At 38.8% G+C, this 14,293-nt stretch overlaps 1 protein-coding gene across 2 annotated transcripts in view; it reads right to left on the bottom strand.

The window, feature by feature from the left end:
• ptprr (protein tyrosine phosphatase receptor type R) overlaps positions 1-13,837 on the bottom strand; it is a 47,603-nt gene extending 33,766 nt beyond the window's left edge. For both annotated transcript variants that reach the window (XM_046874251.1, XM_046874252.1), the window contains exons 1-2: positions 13,493-13,837; positions 11,753-11,976 (exon numbers count right to left, since the gene is read on the bottom strand). In XM_046874251.1, coding sequence (XP_046730207.1) covers positions 11,753-11,976; positions 13,493-13,556 — 288 coding nt within the window. In that variant the 5' untranslated portion in view covers positions 13,557-13,837. The remainder of the gene's footprint in view (positions 1-11,752; positions 11,977-13,492) is intronic.
• Between the last annotated feature and the right edge of the window lie 456 nt (positions 13,838-14,293).

Raw genomic sequence — 14,293 nt, 5'->3', positions numbered from 1 at the left:
TTTAAAGCAACATCACCTATTAAAAGAGCATTATTACTCTCATAATTACATTTGTTTTCTATTTATTGCTATATATTTACTTACTTAAGCATGTGCCTGTGGTTGCTGGGTGAATCAACAAATAATTAGGCTATGTTAATAACCAGAGGTTGACCGATACGGATAGCTAGGTTGGACGCACCCCCCTGTAGCCCCTATGGTACCTTAGTGAATTCATGTAGACATTACACCAGTAAGTTGGTTCCTTTTTAATGCATACTTAACAGAAAATGTGTAATGAAATAAAAAGAAAAAATTTTTGAGTGAAACTTTAAAATGTTATTCCCAACGTTTTAAGATAATCGGCAACTTGCTGTTAGTCAGGTTCCGAATGAGAACCCATGAATTTTTCTAACCGCAAGTTCTGAATCGCGAATCATTGGGGTTGATAATAAATTATAAATAATATATATAATATATATATATATATATATATATATATATATATATATATATATATATATATATATATATATATATATCCTAATGAGACTAACCGGAACCCGGTATGGACTTTTTGCCGATAGCCCATAGTTCCAGTGAGCAACTATCGGTTGACCTTTATTACAAACTAAAGGAAATTTTAGTTTGAAAGCCAAACTATATTATCAAATACAGATATTATATGAGTAAACATATACAATTAAAGTTTAAAAATTTAATTAGGAAAGAACTGACTGATGTGAGTGGCCAGGAAGTCTTTGGTCACCCGAATAATTACAAATCATCAAAATAAGTTTACATTAGTTTCCGATCACCCAAGAACAGAAATCAGAGGCTATTATGGGAATAGAGTGAGCATCAAAATAGCGGGCAGGCCATCAGAACCTGAGCCACCATTTTTTTTTTTGAGCGGTTGATAAAAAAATAATAATACGGTGTAACAGTGAGACCGAGAGCCGTGTTATGGACCGGGCTACACCGCAAAGACCCCAATTAGCTTTTAGGAGCGCTGCAGGTCGGGAAAATCAAATCTAATTGCATGACAACAACAGGGTGGCCAGTGCATCGCTCCAGTGCTCAGCTCCGGTGACAATCGACGGGAGAGAAAATTGAATTTGGTGCTCGGAAACAAAGAGAAAGCGAGAGAGAGAAAGAAAGAGAGGTTGCCCAGTCCTAGTTTGCCTGAGGGATGTTGAAAGTTCATCTTCAGCCAACAAAACAAACCGGCTTTATTGCCACTCTGGCAATTTTAACACCGTCGTACATGTCATGCAGGACAAAGCCTGATGGACTACACACTGCAGTTCTTCGAGTGTTCCTCCAAGAAAGTAGCAACTCAAGGGATTGGGGCATAACAGCTGGGTAGCCTTAGGAAAATGACTTATCAGTGAGGCTAATCAGGGAAAAAAAAGGCTTAAATTTTAAAGATTGGACTTTGGAACAATGGAAGAAGGTCATGTCGTCTGATGAGTCCAGAGTTACCCTGTTCCAGAGTGATGGGTGCATCATGGTAAGAAGGTAGGTGGATGAACTGGTGCACGCATCATGCCTAGTGGCTACCGTACAAGCCTGTGGGGGCAGTGCTATGATCTGGGGATGCTGCATTGGGTCAGGTCTCGGTTCAGCAATGTTATATGCCCTAGGAATGAGGTTAGCTGACCACCTGAATATACTGAATGACCAGGTTATTCCATCAATGGATTTTTCTATCCTGATAGCACAAGCAGATTCCAAGATGACAATTCCAGGATTCATAGGGCTCCAATTGTGAAAGAGTGGTTCAGGGAGCATGAGACATCATACACACTAAAGTTTTTAGAGAGTTCCTCCAAGGTTTCTTTGGACAATCAAGCTTTTTAAGCTATAAATGGGTCATCACTTTCTAGACTTCTATTCCTATTGTGATATTTTGAGACACAACTGTTTTTGTGGCATTCTTCATCGTTCCGACATCCGTTGAGGTTTTTGCGGTTCGAGCGGGTTAGAACATCAAGCTCATGCAAACAAAGTCAGCGAAGCGAACGAAGCCCTCCGGCAAACTGGTGCACGGGGAAGAAATGCCAGCTGGAAGGAAAACATGGTTCATAGAAGAGCACAGCATGAGACAGTGGGACACAGACAGTGGCTTTTGTGTTGTATTGTAGTGTAGTTTATTGTATTAAAGTGTATTGTGTTGCATTGTAATACATTGTATTGTATTATATTCTAGTGTATTGTGTTGCATTGTAGTATGTTGCATTGTAATGTGTTGTATTGTAATGTGTATTGTGTTGTACTTTATTGTGTTGTATTGTAATTTACTGTATTGTACTGCAGTGTATTGTGTTTTATTGTAATATATTGTATAACATTGCAGTGCAGTGTATTGTGTTGTAGTTTATTGTGTTGTATTGTAATATGTTGTATTGTACAGTGTATTTTTTGTATTGTATTGTAATGTATTGTGTTGCATTGTAATATGGTGCATTGTATTGTGTTGTATTGTATTACATTGCAGTGCAGTGTATTGTGTTGTAGTTTATTGTGTTGTATTGTAATATGTTGTATTGTACAGTGTATTGTGATGTAGTTTATTGTAGTGTATTGTGTTGCATTGTAATACGTTGCATTGTATTGTGATGTATTGTAATATATTGTATTGTATGAGAGTGTATGTGTTGTATTGTAATATGTTGTATTGTACAGTGTATTGTGTTGTTTATTGTGTTGAATTGTAATAAATTGTATTGTACTGCAGTGTATTGTTATATTGTAATATGTTGTATTGTACAGTGTATTGTGATGTAGTTTATTGTGTTGTATTGTAATAAATTGTATTGTACTGCAGTGCATTGTGTTGTATTGTAATATGTTGTATTGTACAGTATATTGTGTTGTATTGTAATATTTCAGGATTGTATAAAAGTGTTTTTGTGTTGTTTTGTAATATATTGTATTGTATTAGTGTATTGTATTGTAATATATTGTATTGTACTGCAGTGTATTGTGTTGTAATGTTTCACAGTGTATTGTGTTGTATTGTAATATATTGTATTGTATCGTATGAGAGTGTATTGTGTTTTATTGTAATATATTGTATTGCCTCGCAGTGTTTTTGTGTTGTGTGGTAATACATTTTATTGTATAGTAATATGTTGTATTGTACAGTGTATTGCGTTGTATTATAAGGTAATGTATTGTATTGCTGAGGATTATGTTGTGTTTCGAACTGTATTATAGAGTATTGTGTTCTATTGTTATACATTGTATTGTTGAGGTTTGTGTTGCATTGTAGTGTATTGTATTGCAGTGTATTAAACAGGTAGTCCCCGAATCATGATGATTTAACAGTCAGTACTTCAGTTTTTAGCCGAGTCTTTAAAAATATGAGCATCTGTAGAAGTGTTTTTGTGTTGTTTTGTAATATATTGTATTGTATTAGTGCATTGTATTGTAATGTGTTGTATTGTATTGTAATATATTGTATTGTACTGCAGTGTATTGTGTTGTATTGTAATGTTTTACAGTGTATTGTGTTGTATTGTAATATATTGTATTGCAGTGTATTGTGTTGTATTGTAATATGTTGTATGAGCATCTGTAGAAGTGTTTTTGTGTTGTTTTGTAATATATTGTATTGTATTAGTGTATTTATTGCAATATATTGTATTGTATTGCAGGTTATTGTGTTGTATTGTATTATTTGATGTGTTTACTTTTGCCAGCTCTGCGAAATAGTTATTCTTAGTTCCACATTCCACACTGCAGTATATTTAAGTATGTTAAAGATATGCATTATTTACACTGCCCGAAAAAAAAAAAAGTCAACATCTGGATTTAGCAAATAGGTCAGAAACTCCCATTGGATAATTAATGCATGGATGATTATGTTTCAGCTGGCAGCAAGTTATTCAACCCAAACTGATGCAGTGAGTGGCTTCTTATTTCTTGAACAACCATATCGGAAGACACATCCTGTGGTCGTGGAAAATATGTTAATCTGTTTCAGAAGCATCAAGCAAAGAAAACATCTAAAGAAATTGCTGAAACTACTACAAATGGGTTTAAAACTCATTATTTGGAAGAATAGTGAGGAACCATCATCTCCGAGGATGAAATGCAGTAATAGGTATGAAGATATATTCCCATTTTAGAGTCTGGTTCCTCTGAGGGTTTCTTCCTCATTAGATGTTTTTATATTTAACATTTTACAAATAATTTACATTTATGGCATTTAACAGATGCATTTTTTCCAGAGCAACTTACAACCGAGCAGTTGAGGGTTAAGGGCCTTGCCCAAGGGCCCAGCAATGGCAGCTTGGTGGTGCTGGGATTTAAACTTGTGACCTTCCGAATTCAATGTCCAAAGCCTTAAATATCAGGGAATTTATACATTTTAGTGTATGTAATGTACTTTGTATTAAATTAAACTGAAAGGGTCGGACAGCGTTTCCAAGGGAACCTCCAAACACAGATGTCATTCACGGCCTTCGTCGTTTTCACAGTCACATGATCAACGATCAAACACTGAGTTCAATCACATGCTTAGCACTTTCACAGCATTCTGAGAAGACTTCACAATCTTGTCGTCCCGGGTTTGATTGTCGGACTAAAAACCGCAATCCTTTTCTCCTTTTTATCATCGGGATTCTGAGAGCAGCCCTGTTTTGCCTGTTTGATAATCACGTTCTTTTTGCTTCTCAATTTTGCCGATAACATCTGCAACTGCGTCCGTCTCTGCGTCCCGACATTGACTCTCTACCTAATTAAAGATGCTGCGATCAAGTAAAGACCTGCACGGTTCAAATGGAAAATGTGTGCAAAAAAAAAAAAAAAGGTGTAAAAAAATAAACCCACCGCAGCAAGCCACAGCTGTAAGCACGCAGAAAGGTTACAGCAGGTCAAAAATCAACCACAACATTTTTTTTTCCTTTTTCTGTATCTGCAGAAGACTTGCATGTTCCTTTGGTTTCTATGTGAACAAACTCGGTAAAAGGCAAAAAACACATAAATGGACAGTGAATGAGTGGAAGAACTTTTTGTGGAGCATAATGATTTGGGGTTGTTTTCGAACAGGGAAGGTTGGAGATTTATTGCGGGTGAAATGAACCAACATGGCAACCATTCCACACTTCAACCCCCATGCAATTCCGTCTGGACTTCACTACAACGAACAAAGGAAATCTTCATACTTTTACATGAGCTGGTTTGTTGCATAGAAACCAAAGGAAAATTCATGTTTCTTTAAAAAAAAACAAAAAAAACATACAAAACAAAAAGTTTTCAAACAATTGACAGAAAAACACAGACATCAATACATTCATTGAAAGAATATCATACTTATGATGCATAATAATTGTTTAGATTTTCTTTCTACTACTTTGCAAAATGCTGTTTATATGCTATAGTTCAGCAATATGCTAACATAAAATTTTATCATAAATCCTTTCAAACCTTTGACATTTCCTGATATTTTCAGACAATAATAAAAATTTGTTGTGAATTTTTTTCAAGAAAAATGTATGAACCAGACATTAGTTCCCTATAGAACTGTAACTTGACTTTCAACTCAAGTTGAACTAACAAAGATTGTACTTTAGGTGGAGCTTTTGTTTACACGGTTCAAAAAAATAAAAGGAGGTTAATAGGAAATGTTAAAGACCCAAATTTGACTAAATGCACCAAAAAATGTTTTTAACTACACATCTATTTTTCAAAGTAATGGCTTTTGGTCGCTCCTGAACGTTGAGACAGAGGAAAAAAAAAAAAACACTCCCATCTTTAGATGTTTATCAGTCTGTTGCTATCTTTACTGCTTCCTGCCTTCTTTATCAGTGGAGAAGTTTGTGGTTTATGATGAGCTACCGGTGGAACTGAGAACCACTGCAGCTAAATTATGAGAACCTCTTCGAATGTATGACTTATTTCTCGACACACCTACCGTGGACTTGTGCATCAAAAGAATAAAATTATAAGGACCAGTCATATGCGGTTCTTCCCGAAAGGTCGGAGCCAAACAGTTGGATAGGATGGGTGATCAGCAATACCTCATTTGAGAAAAAAAATAAGTCAGGCTTTCTTTAACCTTATATGGTTTACAGTATACACAGTTATTCTGGTCTACTGTTTTCTGGGGACCTTCAAAATACCAATGGAGTTGTGTTGTGATACACTATCTGGCCAAAACCTCATTTTTCCAGTCGTTTATCATTCTTCCCCAAACTTTTACCACAAAGTTGGAGGCACTGGTTGTATCCGACATCTTTTGAACATTTCCCTTTACTTGAACAAAGAGACCAGCTCCATGAAGATATCGTGGACACGGTATGGACTAAACAATCTCAGGTGGCCTCAATGTTCTATTAAGACCTTTCTTGCGACTCTTCCATGACCCGATACTTGACCGCAATCTATAGGTTGGAGACCTCAGTCTTAGAAGCCTACCATCCCCCGTACACACCAATCCCACACACACAAGTGCTGAGGTCATCCAATAGCGCTGAAATCCAGTCGCGTTACAGGATCGGGTTTTACTCGGTGGAGACGAACTTGAAGCCACAGTTCACTCTGGAAGACGTCTGCCCATACTTATCGATCGTCTCTCACACACACACTCGGTAAGAAAGATCGAGTTTAGAACAGCTGTATATTTACTGCTGGTCCTCATAAACACTACTGCCCTGTGGCAGATCCCTGGGATCAAAGTCTGATCCCAGGGTAACGTCAGCTGTAGGTTTCTACTTGAGCTCCCAGACGCTTAGTCGTGTTTCATCTGGAGTTTCAGCAGGCTGTTAACAAATCCTGAGGCCAGTTTCTCTCAGACTGGATGCTCAAGTTTCAAGTTGTTACTTCGAAGGACGATGCACAGCTTTTGCTAACATTGTCACAACCGGGTTTTGGTGCAAGATCTTTCATTTAGCAGGATCTTCCACTCCAACCTATATATATCTTCATAGAGCTTCATAGATCTTTGGAAAAATTTTATTCTACTGCATCCAAAGACATCCTATACAACTGAATTAGAAGTACCACATCTGGCAGTCCTACTGTTTATTTGCCATGAAGAGTAGTGAACTCAAGTGGTCCATCAGTCAACATCTGATAACCTTATCAATGATGGAACAGTAATGAATGAATATCTGGTGGAACGGTTTCCTTTTAAATCTGTTTTTTTTACCTCATGAAGTCTCAGGGAGTTTTTCCCTGACCAGCCTCACCTCTGGCTTGGTTATTAGATCATTTGATCATAAGGTATTGATATCTCTGACATTTCCAACCATATGTGGTTCTTCAACAAAGTTCCAGGCACATAATTATACAGGACGTCTTTGGATGCAGTGGCAAAATAAAATTCCCTTAATTTGATCTAGGAGACCCAAAACCTGTACAACAATGCCCCTGTGCACAAAGTTATCTCCATGAAGATATGCTTTACATGGTTTGGAGTGGAAGAACCTGACTTTAATATTGGCCTTGTGGCTAAATGCCATTGAATCTCTATAAAATCCACTGGAAGATCTTCCCACAAGAATAGAAGTAAAGGACTATATGTGTAATGGGATGTTCAAAAAGCACACACCAATCTTATGGTCAGGTGTCCACAAACTTGTCCTCCTTGTTTCAGGTTTTGAAACCACTGAACCAAGTCTCTTCAATTTTATTTATATGGTACAGTACATAAGATCCATGTGGTTACTTTGGAAGGTTAAACTCAAGCACTGTGAACATTGTGGCATTGGATTTGGATTCATTAATAAAAACAGTTTGCTACAATGGTTGAGGTCTACAATCAAAATTATTTATCAATGAACATCTGATAATCTCAAAAATGATGGAACTGCAATGAATTAATGCTTGTTTTTTCTCAGGTTTTTGCTCCTTATGATGTCTCAGGGAGTTTTTCCCCTGACTGTCGTTATCGCTGGCTCACTTTTTTGAGAACTTATAGAATATCAGTTTTGAATTGAAACTGTATATCGATTTATAATACAAAGATGATTGATTTTTATATTTTAGGCTGTTTAGAGACAAAGTCCATTGTTCAATTTTTGTACAAATGTGGTGGAGGGAAACTGATCATTTTAAAACTAGGAGTTGTAGATCTTGATGTTGGCAATGCATTTACATTTATGGCATTTTGCAGACGCCCTTATCCAGAGCGACTTACAACTGAGCAGGGGAAGGTTCTTGCTCAAGGGCCCAACAGTGGCAGCTCGGTGGGATTTGAACCTGAGCCCTCCTGATCCATTGTCCAATGCCTTAACCACTGAGCTACCAACTCCTCAATAGTGTAGAACCCCTTGCTAGTTAGTTCTAATGAAGCAGAGGCGTGGTGGCAGTTCCAACAACGATATTTTCTGGTTTGTGGGCTCTTTACTTACTTTTTGTTTAACTTATGTCAAGGGGTTCTAAACGAGGTCGCACTGGTTCCAAACAATTGCCGACGCCCCTTGAGTCGACAGCTTCTAGTTCCAAAATTTCCTGTTTCCCTGTGCCATCTTGTAAAAATTAATTGAATTCATCATTCACAATCTAAAAATTGTATCCGTGAAAATACTAATTAAATCCCCAGAATACACCACTAACAAGGATTTTCATTTGTCTAGCATCCCTTTTTTTTATTTTTTCCGATTTCGTGCATTTTTTATTTCAGCTGATTTCAAAACAAACAAACAAACTTGAAGTTTCTTTATAATTTTATAGGTGATAATTATTACACATAGCAGCACCCCCTTACCACACCCCCCAGACCCCAGACCCCCAGGCCTGAACAAAGACAGTTGCCAGATCCAGCATTAACTGTTTAATAATGCATGCAGGGACTTCAAATAAATAAATAAATGAACTCCTGTGAGGGAATATGAACCTAATGGGAAGAGTTTAAATCCCAGCACGCCCACCTGCCCTCGAGCAAGGCCCTTAACCCTCAATTAATTTGTTCTGTGGAATAAAATATTTCAATTTATGCAATTTTAATGCAACTTTCTTTTGGGCAAAACCTGGAGAACATAATGTTGTGGGGAAAAAAAAGAGATCTCAGTTTAGTAGCGATTTCATATCATGAATTTTTCATCAGATTCCACTCTCCGTATCTTTCACAGCAGGGATGTAGTTTGCTACGAACGAGCTTCGAGCATCACAGCTTTGACTCCATTTCCACCTGTCCGTGCACTACGCTGCGCTTTAGTCAATACAAATTGACCCTGAGCCGTAACTCATAATACAGCTATGAATTATTCAGTGCAAGGGTGAGTTTGGGTAAGAACAGAGAACCAAAGTGTGTCTTGGCATTTACATCCTGAAACACTACTAATTGCGTGCATGTGGTTGGTAAAAAATAATAATGAAACATACAACACATATGCTTGCTGTCATATAATACACTATATTTGTGTCATCCACAAATGCATGTTAAATCTCGATCATGCCAAGAAGAAGTTATGCGTGAACATGATCAAGAAACACTACCATCCTCTCTGGGCCAAAGCTTATTTAAAATGTAGAGAGGCAAAGTGGAAAATTTCTTTATAGAAATAATGGACACCACATCCTCCGGACTAAAGAGGACAGGGACCATCTGGCTTGTTACCAAAAAATCTCTGATGGTGTGTATGGGAGTGCATTACCCATATCTGGTTCACCAAATAGTTACCACATATAATTGTAGGAACACGGCTGTATAGAAAGATGCATGACATTTTGTCTTTACATGAACTAGGAGACCCAAACTTGTTCCAGCATGAAGATGCCCCTGAACCCCAAAACCAGCTCCATGAAGATGTGGTTTGGATTTGAAGATCTTGAATTGGCCTCTATATAGATATAAATCCTATTAAACACCTTTGGCATCCTCACCTAACCCTAGATCAGTACTTGACTTTATTAGAACAAAATCTCCACAAAACCATCTAGTGGAACATCTTCCCAGAAGGAGGTTATTATTACATCAAATGGAGACTATAATAGGATGTTGCAAAAAGCACAAAAGGTGTCCACAAACCTTTGGCCATGTAATGCAGCTGAACATCCAGCAGGTGATAAGACACACAGCATACAGTAAAACCCCGTTGTACGAGCAACCTATAGTACGAGCAAACGGAGTTATGAGCGACCTCGCTCGCAAAATTTTACTTAAATCTCCGCCTGTCTCCGATGTTGGAACAACCTGCCCGCTCCCTCGCTTTCGCCCCCAAGCGAATGTCCTCCACCTTCCGCCAGGTTCCTCACACTCGCAATCAACCACTACCACATGGGGTTAGGCTTAAATTATGTTTACATTACGGTAATTTGCGGTGTATTTGTTCATTAAAATAGGCTACAAATACTTTTTAAGTGCAGAAATAAGCGATCGAATGAGGTTTCGGAACGGATTAAATCACTTTTACATTCATTCCTATGGGGAAAATCAGTTCGAACGTACAAGCAAATGGACTTACGAGCAATTTCCAAGAACGAATTATGCTCGTACAACGGGGTTTTACTGTATCTCATTCATAACCCAGATCTTTACAATCTCTCCCCCGACCTTTATTCACCTCAGACTTTAATGCAGCCCTCTTTCTCTTTCTCCCTCTATCACTCCACAAATAATTCTCTTTGAGACAGTTTGGTTTGCAATCATCCTTCATTCCTTCATTTACTTTGCTGATACAGAGATTGTCAGAGGGAGAGACCCCCTATCTAAACGCACGCACGCATGCACACACACACACACACACACACACACACACACACACACACACACACACACATATTTTGTATGTGTGTATACAGTAAAGACCAAAAGTTTATATATATTATATATACAGTACAGACCAAAAGTTTGGACACACCTTCTCATTCAATATGCTGTTAGTTAGTGCACATATTCCTTTTGTTGTTAAATGTTATGCGATTAACGGGAGGCGAAAGTCGCGCTTGGCGGCGCGGAACGTGGGATGAGCAGCAAAAGCATAGAATGAACACCGGCAGGTTTGGGGAAATCCGCGGTGCGCTTTGGGAAGAAAAGTGCAGCCGTTGAGAGAGTGCCGGTGGGAAGGCACGTACCGGGATACACATGCGCGATAACAACGACCCCCGTGAACCAACATATACCCACAATAACGGAGAGTGAGAGTGTGGAAGTTTAAATAGGAGCTGGTAATGATGCTAAACGAGCACCATATGTGCGTGATTGAAGCCGGGAGCTTCAGAGAAAGCGGCCGAGAAAGCACCTGACACGCTGAAGGGGCGAAGGGGCGTGGCAGGTGGATTCTGACAGATAAACATGTACTGTATGTATTTTTATAGCATGCCTTCATCAAACAAATCGCGGCAACGCTGTTGTGTAAAAAACCCTCCAAAAACATGTGCATGCACATTCTCATTTATTAACGCACATCAGGTACATAAAGAAATTTCAAGCACGTTAATATATTGCCGCCATTTTGATTTTCGTTTATCTCGATCATCAATTATCTCGATGCTTTTTGGCACCCCCTAGGACATCGACATAACCGGGTTCCACTGTATATATATATATATATATATATATATATATATATATATATATATATATATATATATATATATATACAGTATATGTGACAAAAAATTTGCCTACACACACATGTGCACTGAAACAAGCAGTGATCACCTGCCACCCACACACACACACACTTGCACCGCAAAAAAAATAAATTAAAGTCACACACCGTATTTTTCAGTCACGTGATCAAACACGAGGATGGAACGCGAAAGCAAAACCCTCTAAGCATCTGCTCTACCCACTGCAGTCCCAGGTGGCACTCACCACGGTGACGATATGACGCGTAGACATGGCAGGGTCCTCCACGCGCTCCTCCTCATCCGTCTTGGCGAGGAAGCTGAGCTCCTGGCGATCGCGAGGAACCTGGCGGAAGGTGGAGGACATTCGCTTGGGGGCGAAAGCGAGGGAGCGGGCAGGTTGTTCCAACATCGGAGACAGGCGGAGATACCGCTGCGTCCGGTAGCTGCCATCATCTCCTGAGAAGCCTCCTGGAGGAGAAACGTAATGCATTTATGGAGAACGTACAAACAAGGCTGTTCGGTAGATTTCTGTGGGGACTCCAAAGATCAGACACTAAGACTGAGAATTTGAGAAGGTCTAAGGTTCAATTGGTGTTCAGCTCATCCACCTTCACACCATCAGCCATATCTTCATTGAGTTTGCTTGATCATGCTGAACGTGTTTGAGCGTTTTGGTTGAAGGGAAATTGTAAGAATACGGCTAATAGAGACTTTCGTGTGTGTGTGTGTGTGTGTGTGTGTGTGTGTGTGTGTGTGTGTGTGTGTGTTTTAGCATTTTTTTAACAAGTGTCTTAATTCCCTCCATCCTTCATTAATCCTGTGTTATAAAATTCAGTAGAAACCATGTTTTGGTTTGTAATGGTGGCTGTAGTGGAAACCATCAGGTGGTTAATGGTTTATAGTGCTTTCCATTATGTCCTGTCCAGTAAACCCGTCCTATATCTTGGTGTACATCATTAACACATTATTACCCAAGGAAACCAGTATAAAAACTGAAATCTGAATGTGTCATGTCATCCTAATGGTCTCTGATGGTCTCCACTAGAACATAGCATGTGATCAAGTGGAATAAAGCGGCTCAAATCGTGCTTAATGGTTTCAGACAGAATGAATCTATCTGTCAATCTAATGGAGTCAAATGTCTATAAAATATCTGCTTATAAAATAGTGAAGAAAACTTGCAATGGTTTGTAATAGTGGTTGTAGTGGAAACCATCAGTTGGTTAGTGGTTTGTAATGGTTTCCATTATGTCCCGTCCCATATCTTGACATACATCATCTGTCTGTCTGTCTATCAATCCAATGAGTCGAATATCTACAAAATTCCTGTTTATGAAACACAGAACCATGTAATAATTTCCACTACAGTCACCAATACAAACCATCAGCTGGTTATGGTTTATAATGGTTTCCGTTATAACCTGTCCTATATTTTGGTGTACCTCATTGTTACCCAATAAAGAAACCAGTGTAGAAACTGGAATTTGGATGTGTCATGACTTACTAATGGTCTCCATTAGAATGCAGCATGCAATCTACAAGTTGAAAAATGTGTTCTAATGGTCCTTAATGGTTTAAGACAAAAACCCAATAGAAGGAAATTAATGACCGCTAATGAGATGCACACCATTAGTGATGCCCTTAAAACCCTTACAATTCCCAGTAAAACCATTATCTTGTTGACGTGACATGTTTTTCTCCCCGGCGACTGGAGAAAACCCTGGAACAGCCAATAACGTGACTTAGTGGGCGGAGCCTGAGGACAAACACGCAGCTCTAGAATTGACGCTTTAACGCCGCACGCGCATCTTTTCATCTCGAGCAGGTAGAACCAGGAACATGAAACCATTCAGAACGATCAAGATCACTATTCCTGGAGAATAAAGTCAACCAGGTAGATGATCTGGTCCTCCTAAATCTCCATACATGAAGCACAAACCATGGCTCAGTACTGCTGGTGTTAGAAAGCCATGGAGATGCTCACCTGCGGTTTCTGCTGCGGCGAACAAGACGAGCAGAAGGACAGAGATGGAGCTTTGACCACGCATGGCTCCAGGGAGTGATCTCAGTCTCCGACCAGCCCCAGCATCTGTACAGAATTACCCCACACACGCCTTTTTTTTCTCCTCCTTCTCTTTTATCTTTCTTCTTCTGCTTCCGCCGTGGATGCGAGACGCATAAAAAAATAATGATAATAATAATAATAATAATAATAATAATAATAATAATAATAATAATAATAATAATAATACTCCGGTCTCTTCCTCTATCCGCCGAGAGAAAGAGCGATGGACACGGCGCAGGAGGAAAAAGGGATACAGGAAGAGAGAAGGCGAGAGCGCGCGCGCGGAGAGGGGAGGGGAGGGGGTGAGGAAGGTAGAGTTGGTGGCGACGGTGGTAGTAATTGTGTGTGTGTGTGTGTGTGTGTGTGTGTGTGTATTCATTTAGACTAGTTTTATGACGTCATCCGGGACATTTAACTTCGCGTTGACGAGATAGATAGATAGATAGATAGATAGATAGATAGATAGATAGATAGATAGATAGATAGATAGATAGAAAATGGAGTGATTGATGGAGAGAGAATGAGTAAGAAAGATAGAAAGAAGGGGAAAGCAAAGAAAGATAAACAGAGATAGAGAGAGACAGAGATCAAGATAGATAGATAGATAGATAGATAGATAGATAGATAGATAGATAGATAGATAGATAGAAAATGGAGTGATTGATGGAGAGAGAATGAGTAAGAAAGATAGAAAGAAGGGGAAAGCAAAGAAAGATAAAC

Source organism: Silurus meridionalis, chromosome 18, assembly GCF_014805685.1.
Source record: "Silurus meridionalis isolate SWU-2019-XX chromosome 18, ASM1480568v1, whole genome shotgun sequence".
NCBI lineage: Eukaryota > Metazoa > Chordata > Actinopteri > Siluriformes > Siluridae > Silurus > Silurus meridionalis.
This window is presented reverse-complemented; position numbering and strand designations above follow the sequence as displayed.